This window comes from Typopeltis vanoorti, chromosome 5, assembly GCF_054136105.1.
Source record: "Typopeltis vanoorti isolate ZY-2024b chromosome 5, IOZ_Tvanoo_1.0, whole genome shotgun sequence".
NCBI classification, from domain to species: domain Eukaryota; kingdom Metazoa; phylum Arthropoda; class Arachnida; order Uropygi; family Thelyphonidae; genus Typopeltis; species Typopeltis vanoorti.
Window position 1 is genome coordinate 85,250,485 of NC_143553.1, and position 22,274 is coordinate 85,272,758.

At 34.0% G+C, this 22,274-nt stretch overlaps 1 protein-coding gene across 4 annotated transcripts in view; it reads right to left on the reverse strand.

Moving 5' to 3' along the window:
* The window catches only part of LOC150106609 (membrane-associated guanylate kinase, WW and PDZ domain-containing protein 1-like), a 494,883-nt gene that overhangs the window by 311,599 nt on the left and 161,010 nt on the right, over window positions 1–22,274 (reverse strand). For 3 of the 4 annotated variants that reach the window (XM_090393225.1, XM_090393223.1, XM_090393226.1), the window contains exons 2-3: window positions 21,566–21,679; window positions 16,840–16,959 (exon numbers count right to left, since the gene is read on the reverse strand). In XM_090393225.1, the coding sequence (XP_090249351.1) occupies window positions 16,840–16,959; window positions 21,566–21,679 (234 nt within the window). Of the gene's footprint in view, window positions 1–3,308; window positions 3,398–16,839; window positions 16,960–21,565; window positions 21,680–22,274 lie in introns of those variants that run through there. The other variant, XM_090393227.1, reaches the window with a different exon arrangement.

A 22,274-nucleotide genomic window follows, 5' to 3' on the forward strand; every position in this document is an offset into this window, starting at 1 on the left:
TCATAAATCTGGAGGAAAATTACTGCCAAAAAAGCAGTTTTTCTAATAATTTAAATTTGAATTTAGAGTATAAACATTCACTGCAATTAATCAGTATTAATTAACAAAATGTGTTTTTAAATAATGTTCAAGAATCATATAAGAATCTTATATTCTTATTCATCTTGTTGTTTTCAGCAATTACAATGCAGAAGATGTAAACTAAATATATTTTATCTATTACTTCCAATATTTTGCCCAAGTTAAACTGAACCACAGGGAAACAACACACTGGTACAGATATCTGCATGTTGACACTACAAAAGTAAGAATGAAGTAGAGAAACAATGGATGGCCTACAGCCCAAAACACTGCCATCTAGTGGCCTTGATCGAGTGTTCTTGGCTGTTATGTTGACTATCTCTGGATGAGAGTTTTCCATATGAGAGACAGTTTTATGAAGTTAGCAGTTAGCCTTAATGATGATACGATGAAGTCTCTGAGATATTGGTGGCCATGTCTGTCTTGCTATATAGTAGGAAAGGTTGCAATTGCAGGGTACATGGTAAGCTCCAGACAAATCTAGGAGCTACAGATGGCCTTAGGAGAGAAAATAAAATAAAATAAATAAATAAATAAATAAATATATATATATATATATATATTTTTTTTTTTTTCACATTTGACATCTGTAGATGCCGTATGGTCACTCTCATACCTCGCTGGGTTTGGGGAGTGAAGTCTTCTGCTAGAATAAGTGGTAGGGTCATCCACACAGATTTAGTAGGACGATGACAAAAATAATTCACGTGGGTTCAAATCCATGCCCATGGCAGGATTTGAACCCACAGCCTCTTGGCTAAACAGCAGACACACTAACCACTCAGCCAACCAGGCCGACTGAGAAAACAGAGGATGCTAATTTATTATGTGGTTTGAAGGTGTCACCAGATTGTATTTTTTAAAGATCTATGGTGATGAATTTACTGCTGCGGAGTGGGAGGGTTGATGTTCATAGGCTTGCTGAAACCAATGAAGATATTTATACACTAGACGAGGAGCTCACATGTTGAATGCTGACTTTTGAACAATCCTCATAGACATCTCTAATGCATCAGCAGCTAAGAAATTCCAATATACATATATACACACACACACACACACACAGTAAAACCTCGAAGTTATGCAGTAGGTGGGACCAACAAAAAGCGCGCAAGTCGAATTCGCGTAACTCGGGGTATAATTTTGCATGTAATTTATATATACAAACATACAATTGGGACCAAAGGTTTACAAAAATACCTATATTTTTTAAGAAATATAATCATAATTGTAGTTTTTCATACATAAAAAAAAGAAAGTTATTTCGATGTCAATGGTTTCATAAAATCTAATAGATTCATCTGACGGCATAATGTCTTTTTCTTGCCATGCAAAATTTCTTCACAGCAAGCTAATGATTTTTTTATTCCTTGCCTTGTGGTTACAATTCGTTCCTCGTTAGAATCTATGTCCTACAAAATCTGTAAACCTTTCTTTTATGATTGTTCTTACTGTGGATTCCTGTAGATCGAACTTCTTTGCTAGCTCACAAATTTTCATTCCGCCTTCAAAATCCTTAATAATGTTGAGTTTTGTTTCCAAAGTCAACGTTTTTCTTTTCTTGCTAGCAGTAGAAGAATCGGACTTGCTTCTTTTGGATGACATTATTATTTTTTATGTGATAAAATTTTTATCAAGAACATAACATTAAAGAGTCGCAAGGTTTGTAGGCTATAAAAATCATGTATGAATGGAGACCGTGCGAAACACGTCAGTGCTTGTTCACAGCATGTGCAACACTGGCGAATGCAGCTGGCGCCTGAAAGATATGACTAGTGATGAGGCATGAAGCAGGACGGGAATACGTACATATAAAAAACCGCATAACTCCGGATTCGCGCAAGTCGGGGTATGACTGTATATATATAAATTCAGATGTGCCTTTTATATATATATATATTTATATATATATAAAAGGCACATCTGAAGGTTTTCTAAACTGGTAAAAAAAAACTTGAATACAACAGGAGAGATGAAATTGGGACCAGATGATTTTGTAGTGTTCAAGTTGTCTAATATTCTTCTTATATCTTTTTTTCTGAAAGACCACAGGAAGTATACAGTGCTCAGTTGCTGGCATGGAAGGGAGTGATAGCACTCATAGAGGGAACCTCTCAGGACTTCAGGCTTTCAGACTAATTTTTCCCACTTATTGTTTTGTGCAATTTTAATAGTGTTCCTGGCGATGTCTCAGTAACTGAGACAAAATATAGGATTGATTGAACATGTGTTTAATTATTTATATGTGCTGTATTCAGTCCATCAAACCTTATGAGTTCAAACCAGCACATGCCTACATAGTCAGCATATGTAGATAGATAGATAGACACACACACACACACACACACACAAATCAGTGTGCTGCAAACTCAGCATTCAGCACAATTCTGACATGTGAGAATCAACTTGATAATTTTCCATGGTTAACATTCTAGTACTATGCACTTTATTATCATTTCCCATCCTAGAGAATCACCTGTGACAACAGCATGAAATATTGCTATTATGTGAACAGTTTTTATCATCTAATTTAAAACATTTATGCATTTAAAATCAACACTTCTAAATGAGTAAACAACTCGGTTTATTTTTATAATGGAAAATTAATGTAACTGTAACAGTGAAATAAATTAAGATTAGTAACAGAAAAGCGATTGTTGGGAAATGGAGCATTAGAGGCTCTATTTTAACTTTTGTTTATAATAAATGCAAAATGCACTAGCACTTGATCTTCAAGATAAAACAAAATCAAGGATGGTGAGAGTCTTCATATATTTAAAAAAAATTAACATATTCAGTATTTTGAAATTGGCAGTAGTCTGTGCACATGCAAAATTATCAATTTTTCAAGATATGCAAGATGAAAAGTGATTATAGACACAAGGACAGGATACCTCTGATGCTCCAATACTTCCAAAGCAAAAGGACAATAATCAAAATGATCTCTAACGAATTTTCCTCAAGAATAGCATAACACAAATACAACAGTGTTTTGTTACTAATGTTCAGCAGTAACAGATGAATATAACAAACAGCTTAGAAATTACTGAGATTAATTAGTGAGCCATACCAAAGTCAACTTGGTTAAAGAAATTAAGTTAATAAGTTATAAAGATGAAAGTATGAAGATCTTGAAACTATCACTGAAATTTATTTCTAAAATTAAAACAAAAATAACAACAAAAAAAGTTAGTAGGAGAGAAAGAGTGGAAGAACAGAAAACTCACATGAATGACAATTAGGTCTAAGAGGCAAGGTTAGCATATTAGAACAGTTAGTAGAGAGTGCTGAGGTAGATGGTGCTGGCCTAGGAGTGCCATAGAGATTCCCTGTACCAAGTAAGCAATAAAAAATGCAGACATCATACACACATAAATTTATAAAAATGTTATAAGTTGGCATTTTCATCTCTAAACATAGGATGAAAAGCAAAATTATTATCCTGAGAAAAGTATTATATTTAATATTAATGATAATTACATACTTCATTGTTAAAGAAATTACTGAAATGAATATTAACAAATTCATTATTACTTAAAATAAAAACAGCTACTTGTACTTTGTAACATACAAAACTATCAAATAAAAATAGAATGCAAATTCCAGCAAATTTTAATCTTATCATCAAGAATTCTAAGATAATCAGTTTCTGTTTTTAACAGTCATTCTCCTTACACTTTTAATATGTTGGTTTTTTTCTGATCTCTCTCTCTCTCTCAGCTGTTATTTGAGAACTGTCCTTGTGGGATTGGAAAAAAAAAAAAAAAAAATGTCATGCATCCTTCAAAATATCTACAAAAATAACTCCAACAACCAAAAATAAATGTACTGTATTATCAAAGAATACTTTCATCTTCTCAACATCTTAGGCTCAGTGGTGTGTCAGATACAAGTAACCTAGTTTCATATTACTGTCTACTACATTTCTTTATGTGTATTCTCTGACTAATAAATCTCTTCTGTGAAATGAAGCACTCGAAATTTCTCGGACATAAAACCCTGCCACCTCTGTATGAGAGTAGTTAACTTCCCCTCAGCTAAGAAGTCTTTACAACTGGTGCTCACTATAAACTTATAACTAAAGGAATGGTTTGTTATAGTGGATAGTATAGCTATAGAAAGTATGTTCACTTGGTACCAAGTTACTTTTCCTATAATGTGTATGAAGATACTTTGCATGCAAACCTTGCTTATACTTGGATAAAGAATTAAAGATGAATATAATTTCCTGGCAAGTATAATTTAGTTTCCTTCAGCAAATTTCTTTTAGCATGGCACTGTACCTGTAGAACTTACATCAGGACTTTTTAGAAGTTCCAGACATTGCCACTTGGGTAGCGATGTCTCTATCATCCGTTCCTGCAATCCCTACAAAGTAACTTCCACCACCTCCATGAGAAGACCAACTATTAGATCAACATGACTCAGTCACAACTACTAACATAGAAGCAGAATATTTGTAGTAAGGTCTTTGAAACTCCAGAAGAGACCTGGGTATGCATCAGCAAGCAAAACACTCTGCCACCCCTGTGAACCCTTTTGCAACTTTAAATCATCCTACAACATACAATTATCAAAATATCTTGGTTCAACCATAACCATTATCTCACACACTTTGTCTGCCAGAATATCAGAATCTTTACCACTTCTATTGGTCTTGTCATTCACCACAATGCAAAATACCACTGTTCTTAATGCTAAAATTTACACTGAACAGGCAAAAGCATAGCAGACTACTGAGGAGGAACATTCTGCCACTTCCAATGTTTCTACAATATCCAATTATCAAAATATCTTAGTGTAATCAGGAATACATCTCAAAGACACTTTATTTGCCCAGAATGTCAGAGGGCCTTTACCACCTCTATCAGTCTTGGTGCTCAGTGCTATGTAATGCATCCTGTTGCTATTAATGCTGAAATTTGTACTGAATGTGCAAAGGCACAATGGACTGTGAAGAGGAACATCTTTTTCCTTCTGTGAAGCCTCATTACCTACATCTCAAGAACATCTCAAGATCAACCTTCTCTCTCTCTAAATATAATCAACAAGATTTTAAAGAAAATTATAAGAATGTCACACAATGAAATATCTATTACAAGTATATTAAATCATTATTTGCAGACTGAATTTTCCAAGCAATATGATACTGATGGGTTAGTAAAATATCATCCTGCATCATCATCAGTTTGAGAAGCAAAAAGACAGTGTTATGCCCAAATCCAGGCATTTATATAAGAAGAACAGAAGCACTTATCCTAGCACAATACTGGATGGAACATCCCCTTCTCCTCTTGGTGAAATGTAGGAATTTGTCTGCTTGCAGAGTTATCTTTTCCACTTTGCCACCATACCTACATAGTTTAGTCCTTCCTTTTATCTCAAGGCCCATTCCAGAAGCAGAACTTTTCCATCTAACTTCTTTTGATGAAATAAAGTCTTTTCTTCCAGCCACTTCATGAAGTGGAAGCCTGATGGCTTTACTGTTGAAGAGCTAAGGCAGGTCCCTCTGCCTATCTTGCAAGATTTAATTGACATGTTTCTGTTTATCAAATGTATACCATTGTATATTTTCCAGTCAAGAAGGGTGTTCATTCCAAAAGAGTATGCATTTATACCTTCTGACTACTGTCCAATTACAATTGCTCCTGTTCTCTTATGTCTCTTTCATGTTGGCTAAATGTCTTCAGTCATACATCCAAAATGATTTTAGGCAGAGCCTTCCTCCCTGTGGATTGCTATGCTGAGGCCTTTGACTCCTTTTTACCTTCAACTACTGTCTATTGCAGGATGTACAGAAACTTTCATCATCCATGTATCAGAGGATTTTCTCTACAAATTCCTTAACAATCACTTTGGGATCTAGATTGACACCACCAAGGAAACCCTCTGTCTCCTATTTCCTTCAAATTATGTCATTAATGAGTTTCTTTGCTGTCTTCCAAGCCATACTGCTATTCTCTTGACACAATCATTGTTAATAAACATAAACATATTAAAAAATATAAGAATTTTTGCAATTCTTCTCAGCTGCAGAGTCAGCGTCTATGTACAAGTTGTCAACTTTTGGTAAAAAAAAATAGTGAAACAGCCATTAGCGTCCTTAGTCTTGGTCACATTTTGCAGAAGTGCCTTGGCAAGTCTACTTTGAACTCATGTGGCATATAGAGCGCAGCGTGTGTAACTCGCCTCCTAATGTTGCTAACATCAGGCTCAACACAGCTAACACGAGTATCACTGCCTAAAAAATTATCTCCAATGCCAGCTTTATGGATGACGTAAACTCCACAAAGATAACAACATAATCATTACTAGATCTGACAAAGGTAATGCTACTGCTGTCCTTAATGCCAGTGATTATAATTGTAAAATGAATGTGCTGCTCAGATCACACTACTTGTAATCCTCTAGATTATGATCCTCCAAGTCTCAAGAAAAATAAGTTGAAAAAGCTTCTAAAAATGTCACATCTCAGACTCCCCACAGGTAGATACATACATTAACTTTACCACCATTCCATTCCCCCTTCTCAATAATAAGGTGTCATCAAAACCCTTATCAACAGAACCTTCAACTTCTGTTCTACCCAGGCTTCCCTTACATCTGAACACACCTTTATTCACCATGCCTTCCTGTTCAATGGCTACAATGCCAAAAAAAAAAAAAAAAAAAAAGATACACAAATTATCTGTCTCTCACATTCCTCTGAATATACAGATTATTATATATTACTATTCGCTATATATCTGGAGCACCTCACAGCTTGATCTTAAAAGAAATATAATATTTGCATTACTTTCAAGCCTCATTTGAAGCAGTCCTTAATTCCAGTGATTATAATTGAAAAATGAATGTGCTGATCAGATTGCACTACTTATAAACCTCTAGAGCATGATCCGCCAATTTCTTGGATTCTCTCCTCTGCTCTCCTAAGGATCCACTTCCTACCCCTCCCTCTGTTCCAGGTGTTTACAAGGTTCCTTGTTCTTGCAACTTATCATATTATGACCAAACTGAGAGATCTGCTAACATCTGCCTAGATGGATACAAAAAAATACATCCACTGCCATGACTATGGTCAATCAGATCTAGCTGACATGCCTTAGATACCTCACACAAGATCAGATTAAGCAAAACTATTATGATTCATCACAGCAAATACAAACTTACTCTTTTTAGAATCAGCTCTAGATTTCAAAAACCAGCCTAATCTTAATATATATTGTGTTAAACGTTTCAAAATTTCTGAAACTAATTCTTAGGCCTCCTACCCAACAGCACCCACAGAAGGCACCCTTCAGAGAACTTCAAGCTTTAAATAGTCTAATTTCTTCCACTTGTTGTGTGTCTGTGTGTTATTACAATTTTAATATTATATCACTGAAAATGTCTCTGTAACAGAGATGAAATATCAGAATGATGAAACCTGCTGTTTAATTATTTCTTTTTGTTCTGTATTCATTGCATTAAATTTTTAGTACGAGTATTAACTAGCATATAAGCCTAAATATGCAAGCGTATATACAAACATTGGCTGATTGAGGATGTTCAATGTTGTTATTGAATACATGGATATCAGAAGAAAATGCAATAGGGAGGGTTACAGAGAATAGGTCGATGAACAAAGGCTGGATAACAGTAGAATCCCCACTATAGGACTAACACTGGATTGAGGAAGCCTGATCCCTTTTAGTAATGAGAGCAGATAAATTAGTTGTTATGAATATACAAGTTGTGAGTGTGAGCACTTACAACCTACTATGCTGAAACCAAGACATGGTAGTTACTTCAAGATTACCATATCATACCAAAATTTACCTCTGCAAGTGTATCCTTTAAAGGTGTATAGCATCAGCAAAGTTAAATGGACTTACTAAGCTTTGGATTCTCTTTGTGTGCTTTGCAAGATACATTGATGGCATGAAAGACTTACCAGAGAATGACTTTTAAAATCCCCAGTTGGATATCACAGAATATTGTTGGTGCTTAGGCTCTTTTGGTCATTGTGGATTACAGTATGTAGCAATACAGCAATCACAAAATATCCATGCCCATAGCAAGATATGAACTTGCAGCCTGGTAGTTGAAGAGCAGGTACATTAACCAGGCTGGCATTTATGTTATTTATGATTTAATATTTTCTATTATTTTTAATATACATTTATACAAATACAAGCTCAACATTGTAAAATTAGATAATCGCTAAACACAAATTTTAAATCACCTTTCTCCAGTAATAATTCTTTTTTCCCAATCCCATTTCCCCTTGCATATTAGGCTCAATGCCTTCAATTGTCATGGCCAAGTAACTTTGCTTCTCTGAAACCCAATTAATGCTCTGACAAAATATCTAATCTAAACCTTATAGTGTATTATACCTGTCAGCTGCATCTGTTCTCAGGAAAATTTGCCTGTCTTGCAGGGTGAAATCACCATAAAGGAATTCAGATAGAACCATGTAACTTACACATTATTTTACATATTCCCCATGAAGTGTTCTACACTTGTTACAACCCTGCTGCATCATTTGCAATCCTCTGAGAAAAAAGTCTTTCCCTTGTTGCAAAATCAGTCCTCAGCTGCAAATATGACTTCATCTGTGGTAAATTTTGTTCCTTTCAAGTGTTTCTTTAAATTTTGGAACAGCAAATAGTTCCATAATAATGGCAACTACCTGTTGGAGTTCTGCTCAGGACATGGACTGGTTATTACTAAAACCATGTTACAACATAAAAATGTGTACAAATTCACATGGAGAGAAGAGGCAAGGAATAAAAAAGTTTCATTGACTATGTTATTATTGTTGATAGAGATGTTTTCTTACTGGTGCAGGACACTAGAATGTACAGAGGATTTGAAATTGGAAGTGATCACTATTTAGTCTTGAGCAGAATAAAATTAAATTTCATATTGAAAAGAAGAACATGTAAGAAAGTTTTAAAGCGTATAAAAGTTGAACAGCTCTCAGATGTGAACTGTAGACTAAAATACACAAACATTATTCAAGAAAAAAAAAATAAAAGAATTCAAGAACAGGAACCAAACCTTGGAGATTCAGTGACAAATTCTGAAGAAAACATTGATTGATTCAGCCACAGAGACATATGGTGAGATTGTCTGCAAGGATAGAAAAATCAGAACTCCACGGTGGACACAGGAAATAAAAGAGGCAGTGAAGGAAAAGAAGAAAGCATATCAAAAGTTCCTGGCAAAGTCAGCTTGTGCTCTTAGAGAATACAGAGACAAATGTAAGAAAGCTAAATACTGTGTAATATCAGACCATGGATTAGATAGGTCAGAAATCACATGGTAAATATAACTACACTATTTTGACCATAGTTACTTCAACCAATTTTTATGGATCTGAGAGCTGGATTAGAAATAAAACACTTGACCAAAGACTAGAGACTGCAGGTATGAGAATCCTGAAAAAGATTAGGGGCAAGAACAGATGGCATCAATGGCAATATCATATTAAAAACAAGGATATTAGGAAGGAACATGACATTGTTAGCATACAGGAATGTGTTAGTAGAGCTAATCTCAGGTGGTTTGGTCACTTAAACAGAATGGGAGAGGAAAGATTAGCAAAACAAGTGTTCTCTGCCAGGTTGACAGGAAAAAGACCCAGAGGAAGACCAAGATATAGGTGGATTGATACAGTAAAAAGTGCCTTAGAAGATAGAAATATAAGATCTGATAATGTTGGAGTCTCGACATGTAACAGATTGATTTGGAGGAAAATTGTAGATAAGAGGTTAGTAATGATGTAAGTTTTTCATGTACTAGTATCATATCCTGTACACCCCTTGAGGGTACATATCAGGAATTTGATGATGATGACAGGAAATAGTCAGATGGGTCTAAGTCTGGCAATTAGGGTGGGTGAGATAGACATTGAAAGCCTAAGTTGTGTATTGTCTGTTGGGTTTCATGAGCAGAGTGAGCAGGTGTGTGTGTGTGTGTGTGTGTGTGTGTGTGTGTGTTATCCTGCAAAAGCAACATGCCTCTGCTCAGTTTCTCGTTGCATTTTTCCTTAAGTTCCTTCAAAGCTGTTAAATAAACTGCTAAAAAAATGAAAATAAAATCATTTTGGAACTGCAAAATGTCAGAACTAGGAAGAATTTTAATGCATTGACAATAGCCTTTACTGTTACAATGAAAATGAAGATTGGGAGGATGCAATTGTTGAACAAATTGCATGAAAACACCTAAAGACCCTAGAAGACAAGTAAAGTAATGAGGATGACACACTTGAACATGAGCAAGTGACTAACCAGGAAGCCAGGAAATTTACTGAATTAGATACATGTGCTGATTTTGATTAGTTGCACTCTAGAAAAGGAACATGCACACTCGATAAATTTCTCCAAAAAAAGAATTGTTAGGGAAAATATGCTTCTTTGATAGATACCTACATAAATTAGCCTCTTTAGGAATACCAACACATATGTGTACAATTAGTTTTTTTTATATAAAAACATGGTTAACAAAGGTTGAAAGTTTACTATTTTTAAACATTTTTAACTTTGTGATATTTTAGCTGTTTCCATAAAATTTCACATAATTGGGGTGCCACTTAATTGGGACAAAGTGTTTTAGTCCCGATGTGTCCCAATTAACTAGAATCCACTGTATATAATTCCATTTATTAACATTAAATTTTAAACCTCACTTTCATGTCCACATTTCCAATATTTTAAAATTATCTTGTGAAGAACTTAAAGCATTTGAATAATTGCCTGCTTTAGCCACCGATGTATCATCAGCAAAGAGATTTGGACCTAAAATTTTATGAAAATCAAACAACAAGGGCTATAACACTGAACCTTTGGGTATTATTCTCAAACTGCCCGTCATGGCTCTACCACCTGTGCCTGATGTGGTAGTAAAGAGCATGATAACAAATCTTGCTCCGCAAAAAAAAAAATGTAATGTGTCAACTGTCAGGGAGATCATCCAGCTTACTCTCATGCATGTCAGAAGTGGAAAGATGAAAAAATAAATACAAAAAATTAAAACAGAACAAAACATATATCAGGACGCAAAAAAAAAAAAAAAAAAAAGCTAGCCGCCACCACCACCACCACCACACTTGCTCTGAGATTCTCATATGCTGAGAAGGTAGCAATTAAGAAAATGTCAACAGCATCTCAAAATCATATGTCTATTCCAACATACCTGAACTTTATGATCACGATTTCTTCTCTACTAAGCACATCCCTCACATGACAGTCTTACTCAGATACAAAAATAATTTGATTCGATGAGAACCCACTTGTCAAAAAAATTATGGCAAAGATATCACTAATAGATAAACCACTAGACATCCCCCACAGACATCTCCATTTATCCACTGAAAGTAAATTAAACTTGCAAACTGACCCTAACACACCAGACATATTGAATATTTTACCAGAGGAATAGATGGACACTGACCGTCCATACTTCCCAAAAACAATTGATAAATACAAACCCGACAAAGGTAAGCCCTCAACCTCCGAAAAAACAGAAAAGTCTATAAAGCCAAAACAATAGGAAAATATTTACAATGGAACTGTTCTGGATTTCACCAGAATATCAATGATATCAAGATTTTGTTGCAGAAACATGAACCTTTCTGTTTCTGTCTACAGAAAATATAGTTAAGACCCAATGAAGACCCTACCTTAAGAAATTTCACTGTTGTATACAAGGACAGAACTGGAAGTGGTCCTGCTCATGGAGGAGTAGCTACCTAGTGAGAAGTCATAGTCCTTTCCACAATGTCCAAATTAATACTGCTCTGGTAGCAGTAGCAATTCGCCTATCCATGGGATTTCTTATTACAGTATGTTCAATTTATTTATCACCAAGTGCTGAGTTAAATAAAATCAATCTTGATAACCATATCCTGCAACTGCTTGAACCCATACTTCTGATGGGTGACTTTAATGGTCACAATACTCTGTGGGGTAGAACCAATACAAACAGAGGTTGAATCATTGAAAGAATCCTTGACAATAATGACCCCTCTCTCTCTTTTGAATAACAGACTCAATACATTTCTACTCGCACATATTCTGCAATTGATCTTACAATCTGCTCCCCTTCCATTCTTCCACTGCTCACATGGGACATCGAAGAGAACATGTATGGAAGAGATCACTTTCCTGTTCTTTGCACAATGTCTTCACAGGAACTGTATTCACTTACACAGATGTCCATATGGAAAATGGACATCTAACTGGAACACTTTTTTCTCATTCTGTAAAATTTACTGCTGATACTGTCAGTCAAACACCTATCAATGAAGCAATAAAGTATATAGTAGAGTGCATTATCCAGGCAGCAACAGCCTCTATCCTGAGAACTTCATCTCGATTTCCATTCTATCCAAAGTCTTGATGGAACTCAGAAAGCCAAAAAAGATTAACACAGAGAATGGGATATGTTTCGTAGATACCCAACCACATCAACAGAACAGCTTTTAAGAGTGCCCGGGCCAAAGAATGTTATGTGAGATGTCAGAGTCAAAAACAATCATGTTTGGATCCAATTTACATCATCAATTAATCAAATGACCAGTGCAAAAATTGTATGGGATAAAATCCAGAAAATGAAAGGTAAATACAGAACACACCATTTGTCTGCCTTAGCCCATAATGGAAGTTATTGCTGATCCCAAAGCTACTGCTGATGCTTTGGGAGAAAATTTTGCCAGAAACTTAGCAACAGCTCCATTTATTAAGCAGGAACTAAAAAGAGCTCTTTTAGTGTCTCGCCCTAGTGCAATAGGGCATGATAACATCCATTATGAAATGATAAAACATATATCTTCTATGGATCTCCTTCTCTTAATATACAACAAAATACTTGCAGAGGAAAAGTTTTCGGACTTTGCATAAATTAGTTGTCATTGCTATCCCAAAACCAGGAAAGGATCCAACACAAGCAAATAATTATCAACCTACTGCTCTGACCAGCTGTCTTTGTACTTGTGCATATAAAAGAAAACCACTACCAAAAGTATGTAATTTATACAGATTCGTTGAGCTCTTTACAGGCTATCTCCTCTCCTATGTATAATCCAGCTCCAGTGCTATATGAGGTGTTACACCTGTTGTACAAAATGAAAACCTTTAATTTTGATGTTCAGTTGTGCTGGATTCTCAGCCACATTGGAATTAAAGGAAATAAGACTGCAGATGTATCTGCTAGATCAGCTCATATTCTCCATGTACTGCTTGACAGTACCATTTTATAAACTACAGACAGTTTATAAAATCAAAACTAATTGCTCAATGGGAGTCATCATGTCAGGAAGCCTTAACAAACAAAGTATGTGACATTAAGCCTGAAATAAGGTGCTGGCATTTTAGTCAATGTACAAAGAGAAGAGAGGAAGTTGTTCTTGATAGGCTCCACGGTCAACTTACACTTCTTATTTACTGAGAGCTGATGACCCTCAAAAGCAATATATCTATCTACAATATACACTAATGCAATATACATCTTACTATTTGTCATATTCTGACTGTAATTTTATTTATATGTAGAAACAGCATTACTTAATTTTTGTACATACATATTATTTACTAGTTTATTTTTGATTATTTATGTACTGCTGTAGCCTTTGACCTTGTGTAATGGTGTAACCTTATTGTAATTTTGTTTATATGTAGATACTGCATTGCTAAACTTAATTTGTGTGTATGCATATTGTTTAATAATTTCTCTTTGACTATTTATGTACTACTGCAAACTTTACTGTAATTTTATTTATATATAGATGTATATGTAGATTTATATGTAATTTATTTATATGATTCCTTGGCTTGGTTTTTGACTTTTTATGTACTGCTGTAACATTTGACTATGTATTGCTGTAACCTTTACAGTAATTTTATTTATACGTAGATACTGAATTGTGAAACTTAATTTTTTTGCATGCATATTGTTTACTACTATTTGACTAATTATGAAGCGCTGTAACCTTTGCTGTAATTTTATTTATATGTATATACTGCTGAATTGGATTTAAACAGTATTGATGCGAACACAGATTGATAAGAAAATAACTATTATTAACTTAAAAGCTAATATTTCGCTGGTATTATATCCAGCATCTTCAGAGCACACAAACAAAGTTTGTTACAAATGCGAGACACCACAATAAGGTGTAACAGTGGGGCCAGTATAAGCGTACAACACAAGAATAAAGTTCTAATAAGGCGCCATCTAAGTTAAAAAAAAAAAAAAAAAAAAAACAGTAGTCCAAAGTTTTGAAAAAAATAAAAATAAATAAATAAAATAAAAATACAAATAAATAAATATTAATTTGGTTTTGGGATGACTGTCACCAAAATTCTTTGGTAGATTTATACAGCCATATTTGTTAAGGTTTGAAGTATGTTTTAAGGCTTCTGTTGATTCCAGGAACAACCTCTCTGACTTATAGAAGTTTCTGTGCAGTACTTTTGTTTTTTTTTTCAATTGATCCTTGTGCTGGGGTATCCAAAGCATGGTCTGCCAGACCCGACTTGCCATAGCAAAAGTGCCGGATATATTTTTTGTGTTCAGACTATCCACGCGGTATGTATATATTGCATTGCTTGGCTTGGTTTTTGTATATGCATATTGTTTAAGATTTTTCTTTGACTGTTTATGTATTGCTGTAACCTTTGCTATGGTTTAGTATGACCTTTGCTGTTCTTGCACCAATAAACTATAAACCAACCAACTAATCTTAATTAAGAACATTTTAAAAATTCTTCCTTCTAAATGATGCTTCCTGTTATCTATCAACAAATTTTCTACCATCTCACTAAGTAAACATCCATACTTATTCAACATATTTTAATCAGTGGATTCTAATATGGAACACATCAAAGGTTTTGTGGATCACATCTATTTACCTTGTGAGTTCATCATAAAAAGTAAGTACAGGCTCACATAATCATTCCTATCAAGATTATGCTGATTCTGAATTAATTTTTCTATTACTTTGATGTAACACTAGGAAGACTAACTGGCCTATAATTCTCTACTTTATGATGAACATCCTTATATCTCCTGCATATTTCTAATGAAAAGGCACTGTTTAGAATTTCAACAATTCATTCAAGATTATCAAAAGTGAAAAGTAACTCTGCCATTCATCTGTTTACCAATGAAGAACATCTATCATCATTAATTCTAACCTTATCAATTGTCAAGTGAATTAACATATCAACAATTTCCTTTTCATGTATTATGTCAATAGATAAATCTTAATACTCAAGTAATACTTCCTCTTTTAAATAACTAGTATTTACATGTCACTTTCAAAAGACTTATTAAATTCTTCTGCAAACACAACTGTATCCTCAACTGTATCAGAGAAATTGGTTAGGTACTTTGTTTCTTTATCTGTATCTCTTATTACATATCTATAAAAGCTTATGGATTAATTGCAACATTCTTACTTAACTGAAATTCCTGTTTGACTTTACAAATTTTAACCATTCTGTTAATGCTAGTTGTTCTTTTATATCCATCATACCTAATAGCAGATTTTATCAGACCAATTCCCTTGTCAGCACTTTATATTACACAGCACATTTCTTTGATTTATTTCAAAGAAGAAATATTTCATATTTCTTTGATTATTTGATTTTCTTGATTATTCCTCCAACTGATCCAGATTATGAAATTAACTGCTACAGATAAATTCAGATATTAAATAACACAAAACATCTCATTCAGTGTTAACTCATTTTGCACCACCTCTTTTTATTACTTTTTAATTTTCTTATTTTACTTATTTTTAAAATGTAACCCTATCTGCAATGCTTTCTAATTATTATTTCTTCTTCTTAGTCTTAATTTCCCTTACAAGCTCAAGCAATCACTATCATTCAAGCTTGGAAAGTCAGGTAATCACTTGGGTTACATCATGTGAAAATGGCACTTCCAGAGAATAGGTAACTTTTCTGTAGATTAAAAAAAAAAAAAAAAATCATTATTAAGCATGCACCTGATGCAACATTTTTCTGCTTTTTGCATAGTTTATTCATTTACTGCTGACTTTCATACTTTTTTTTTACAACAATTATATAATTTGCTTAAAGAGTCTTAAATCTCAGTATATACACCTTAACATAATCAATTGAATGTTTTTGTATCAAAAACATTAAAGGACAACATACTCATGACTCAAAAATAAGCTTTCCAGCAGATTTATAGAAGAAAAGCATCACTTTCAGAGAACAACAAAAGGAATGGAGATAGTATACAACTTAGCTTTATACCTAATTTAACATCAAAGTATCGTTCTGTAGATTTTTCTGTTCTAACCCCAGTATAAGATATATTACTGGCTAATAAATAAATATGATTATTACTCGGTTATAATTTTTTCAATATATTTAATGTAATATATGCAACTTTCGTGCTTTTCACCAGATGATATTTGAGAACTACACTTGCTGAATGTCAGGTTTTCTGATGTTGTGTGTATATTGCATTAGTGATTAGTCTTTTTTTGTTAATACTTTGTTTTCATAAAAAAATAATAATTAATAAATAAATATTAATATGACACACACTACACGAATTTTAATCAAACTGCATTCTGATTCAAATAACACCCTCCAAAATAAAAATTACAAACTTAATGAGGACAAAATTCATCTATGGTAAAAAAACAACTGAAGATGGAATTATTTTGCTATAATGAAAAAAAAAAGTTATGATCAGTTAAAAATATATAATAATGAAATTTCTTTTAACATATACCTTCATAAATTCCACTTTCTAAGAGACTACCGCTTCTTTCTAAGGCCATAAACTCCTCAGGAGTTAGGAACGTGTAGTCCACTCCATTTATTTCGCCTTCGCGTGGGGGCCTGGTTGTACCTATATTGGGTAGAAGAGAGATTAGCTTCTGTGGAATTTATATTCAGAATGATGGTTTCTGCTTACATGAGAGTTCTAACACACACACACACACACACACACACAACACACACACAACACACACACTACTTTGCATTAGTTTCCTAATGTTAATGAGGACCATCCTCATGAATTGACTTTGTAATGTAATTCAAGATTACATATATATATATATATACACAAGTTATGTTGAATTAACTGTGAAGACTATATTGTACCAGATGAAATGTTCTACATAGTTCAGGCCTTTTCCATTCCAATTCTATTAATCATCTTCTGCTATCATCTTCATATCTTGTTACAAGTTCATAACAGTTTAAAATGCTAATCCCTGTTTTTTAAAGTAGTCTAGAATTATTATTAAGTGACACCTCCAAGAACTCATCGAGGGAGGGAACTCTACTCTACAATTCTCCATCTTCCCCCCACTTAATCACAGAACGCCAATACCATCATCAACACACAATGACATCTACTGCCTTGCACCATCACTACCACTAGTATTTTTGTCTGTAAACTGCCTGTATTCGTGTGGCTGATTTGTCTATATGCATAATGAAAAACCCAAGTTTCTGGGATAAAAAACCCTGCTAACTCCATATGAGGTCAGGTAACTTACCTTCAATTGAAAAAACCCATATAAAGTTTCCTCTCATCATCTCGAGAATCAAACTTAGACCTTTTCCAGTTGAAGGGCAGAATGTTTAAAAGAATTTTTCAATAGTTTAATTGTCCACTTTAACATCAATAGCATATCGTAAGCAATAGGCATACCTCAGTCATGTGATACACTAAGCTTCAGACCCCTGTAGTATAGCAAATCACTTCCTGTTCCTCCCCCAACTAGAAGATGCATGTACTGGCTTAACTTTTTAAGCAGTTATATGTGCATAAATGACATAAATAACACATTTATTTATGTGAGATACACAAACCAAAAATTCAGAATAAAAATACGTCAACCAGTCTGGTCACTGATCCAACGCTCTTAAAAGTTTTTCTATTTCAGCAATAAAATTGCCACATTTATGGATAACTGTAGTATTAACTAGTGTAGCACTTTTCACTTTATCTTTGTTTTTAACAACAGTAGAATGAGGTAAGTTTAGTCTGCAGCATATACACTAACATCACTAAATTTAACAATTTTATTCTTAATTTCTAATGTAATATGTTCATGAGTCTTTTCACTGAATACAACAGTACTCTCTGATTTTTACTTGCTATTATAATCACAATAAAATAATAGTTATTAAACAGTTTATAATTCACAGTGAAATCAGAGAGCATAGTGTGCATCGGTTGATTCATAGCAGTGTCATGTTGTTAAACCATTGCATGAATGAATGCAGTGCCGTGCCATATAAATGGGCACTGATTATAATTGAAAAGCATTGAAAGGCAGGGTATTACTTTACAGTTAAACCTATTGTATATTACCATTATAATACAGTACATTCTGATTTTGATAAGCATTGTCATTGTTTTTCTATGCAGGTTATTTCAAATAAGCAATTGCCATCATTCCCTCATATGAATCTCTCTCTAGATGGATGAAACTATCCATGAGTTCTGTTAGGAAAGAATTGAACTACCTGTTCTGTTCATGATATATGTGTATATGTAAACCAATACATGGATGAAAAGCATGTAGTGTTGAAATAACAATGCAAAGGCATCAATTACTTCCATACATTTGGTTTGATATGTCTGTTCTAATAAACAGATATATCAAACCAAATGTATAAGAATCCTCTCTTCCATCCTCCCACAGGCTACTAGGCCAGTCAAGCACATGTAATTTATCTTTTATAGAAACCTAATTAATGCTATGAGAGGACTGTTAATTTATGTATTCTCTAGTCTGGCCACTTTGTCTCATAAGATAAAAAAAAAACCTACTACCCCATATGGGACTGGCTAACTGACCTTCACTTGAAAAAACCCTTATAATAATGGATTCAAATCCCAACTGAGATGTGAAAAAAACAAGTCTTAGTCTTTCCAACCAAATAGCATCGTCTTTACTGAGGGAGATATGGAAACCCTTGCAGGTATAAATATAATTATATAATAAAATAACTAAACATATAAAAATTGTATTTATACTTGTAAGTGTTCCCATAGCTGTCTCAGTACAAAAGATAGCAAAAGTTTTATACTTTTGTACATGACTTATTTTTATAATCAATGGAGGAGGGGGGGGGGGGATAAAAGCCACTGAGAATAATGAATAGATGAAATCATTTACTTTTCCTGGCTGATACAATATAAATGTTGTATCAGCCCGGAAGTCAATTTTATGCATGTGCATTAATTTTGCACAGTAGATTCTATACCCTATGTCCAAATGGGGCAGTGAGGCTAGGAGATTTATTGTGGAATAAGAGCAGCACAAACCAAAGATCAACTGGCACAGCAAAATTATTCACTAATCTGTGAAGAAAGGTTGTTGGTAATCTTATACATTATGTTCAAAAGAATTGAGATGACAATGATAGTTTACTGATGTTCATCTTTGCCCTTCTTGGAATAAGCCAAAGAAAGGCGCTTCCACATTGCAAGGTATGTGTCAATATGAAAAACTGAACTATGACATAGGATGAACATTAATTCTGAAACACAAGCCTCCAATGGGACTTGTGGCAACCAAACTGTTCAGGATTCTATTGCTGTCTTACTAAAAAATGATAACAAGAGACATATAATGCACTGCTCCTGGTACAGCAATTTACTTTAGTCATTTGTGCAGAAGAATAATGCTAGAAGATAGCTTTATCTTTTGATAATATTATGATACTACTTGGATGTGAAAGAGGGGTGGAAACATGTTGCATCCAGTGGTCCTGATGAGGGAACAGAAGTATGGCTTAATTGATGCAGGAAGTGTTTTTTTTTATTTATTTATTTATTTATGGATTTGGAGAGATGTACAGTTAATCTCCAATATGGAATGGTGGCCTGCTTACCTGCCACCTTATTATTATTATTATTATTATTATACTTTTTTTAAAAAATAAAACCTGCATGGGAAAGGTTGCAAAACCTACAGTACATTAGCTCTGTGTGGGAAAGAGGGCAAGAAACAAGAAAGAATCTGTTGATGTGTTTCATGAAACAGCTAAATTTTTTCTTTCATTGTTACAAGGTGAGCATCATTCACTGTGTAGAATTATGGATACAAACTACTGTGTTGAAGCATTTACTTTACTTTAAATTAAAATAAAAGTAAGTGCTCTAATACAGTAGCTTGTCTCCATAATTCTACATAATGAATGGAAGGTGTAATTTCTGGGAAGGACAAAGTGAGGAAAGCAATTCCAAAGAACAGCAGTAGATGAAATGAAAAAGGAGGAAGAGAAGTTGGTTTGAAACTGAACAGTAAATGGATGTTGACTAGTAGCTACTCATGTTCTTGCAGTCTTGAAAGAAGAGAAATAATTCAGAAGAACATGTCTATGAAAATGCCTACAGAAGAGACATAAGGGAGAAAGAGAATATTATCAAAAGCATGGGAGGTGAAATCAAGAGAGAAAATAGGAGTGTGTTTTGGTACCAATGAGCTCACAAGGTTATGCTTAAGGAATGAAGAATAGTCAGATCGTTTTTTTTTTTGGGGGGGGGGGGGTGATCATGGCAATATTGAATCTTTGAATGATTGTGCACAGTTAAGTTCTAATTACTGTGCACTGAAGGGAAAAAAATGGATTGTACTGTCATCAGATTAACTATGGATAGGATATAAGTTAATGAGAAAAGGTTATATATAGGAAGAAGAAGAGTCGGTGAAGGCAGAGAATTGAGGAGAGAAAATCATGACACAGCAAATGACTAGAATGGAATCTGTCAGCTCAACTGCTACTACAGTGAGTACACTTCTGTGCAAGACTCAATCAAATGCTCTGAAATGTCAGGAGATACCACATCAGGTTTGCTTAACTTTTCCATGGCTTATGTCCAAAGATGGATGGCAATGGCTAGGAAACAGGCTGTAGTTCAAGAATGGCAAAATCCATGTTGCTAGTCACTAATGAGCTGGTGGACCCTCAGGTGGTCAAGAAACCAGGCTTTAATAACCTTCCACATGATTTTTCAGAGCAAAAGGGAGAGGCTGAATATAGCATTTCCAAGCTGCCTTTCCACATTTCAGACTTCTAAGTTTCTGTTTTGTTACCTTTTACCTCCAATATCGAAATGTTTTTAATAATTACCATATTCCTTCTGAACATTTTCTGAAATGGATATTTTCTTTTCATGTAATAATTCTTTCAATTTATTCTGGAGAGCCCGAATATCCCTATTTCAGTTCCCCCCCCCCCTTTCATCATCTCTGAACATGTGTTTATGGCTCCCACTCCATTTAACATCTCCAAAAAAAAATTTTTTTTACATATAGTATGAAGGAAATCATTAAATGGACATCATTTTCCATCTAACCTAACATAACCCATAGGTTGGATTGTGTGGAAAATAATTTTGGTGAGAACAAGCAAAAATATCCATTAAATGTTATTCTTGGCATATTTATGTGCTATATACGAACATGTATAGATAATAATCAACTTACATGGCACTGTGCGGAGATACAAATTATCTCTAACCGTTGTCTGTAGTTCGTAATCTGCTGTTCCTTTGGGAAACCTTGTATTAAGATATTGACGTAGATCTTTGCTCAAAAGACCTGAAAATATCAAACTTTATATAAAAAAACTTATATCAAACTTTATATAAAAATCTTATATACTTAATTAAAAAAGAGCCACACAGCTTCATTTTATTGGAAATTATGGATATTAAAGATCCAACATTATTTCAAAACTGAATGTATGTAGAAACTCTGAAAGTTTGACCAGAAAGCATATGAGAATACAATCCTTGGCATTGCCCAGGCATCTGTACATTCACCTTTTATTAGTGTACTTGATAATTGTTAATTATTATTAAGCACCAAAAACACAACTTATGAAAAACACACCTCTCTGGCATTGGATTGCTTTGGTGCTGAATCAGAATTTTTGCTCTCTTAAGGTTTCTGCCTGGTCTCTTGAGAGAATTAACCAGTTCACTGGCCTGACAGGCTAGTGAAATCCTTATCAAATGCACTAATGATAAGGATTATCATTAGTGCATTGGGAAGTGCTCGTTTCTTTTAAATAGTGCAAGCTAAGGCAACTCTGATGCCAAGGATTGTATTTTCATTGGCTTTCTGGTCAAAGTTTTATACACAATCGGTTTTGAAATAATGTTATATACTTACTTTTTGTTTTACTTTTAAG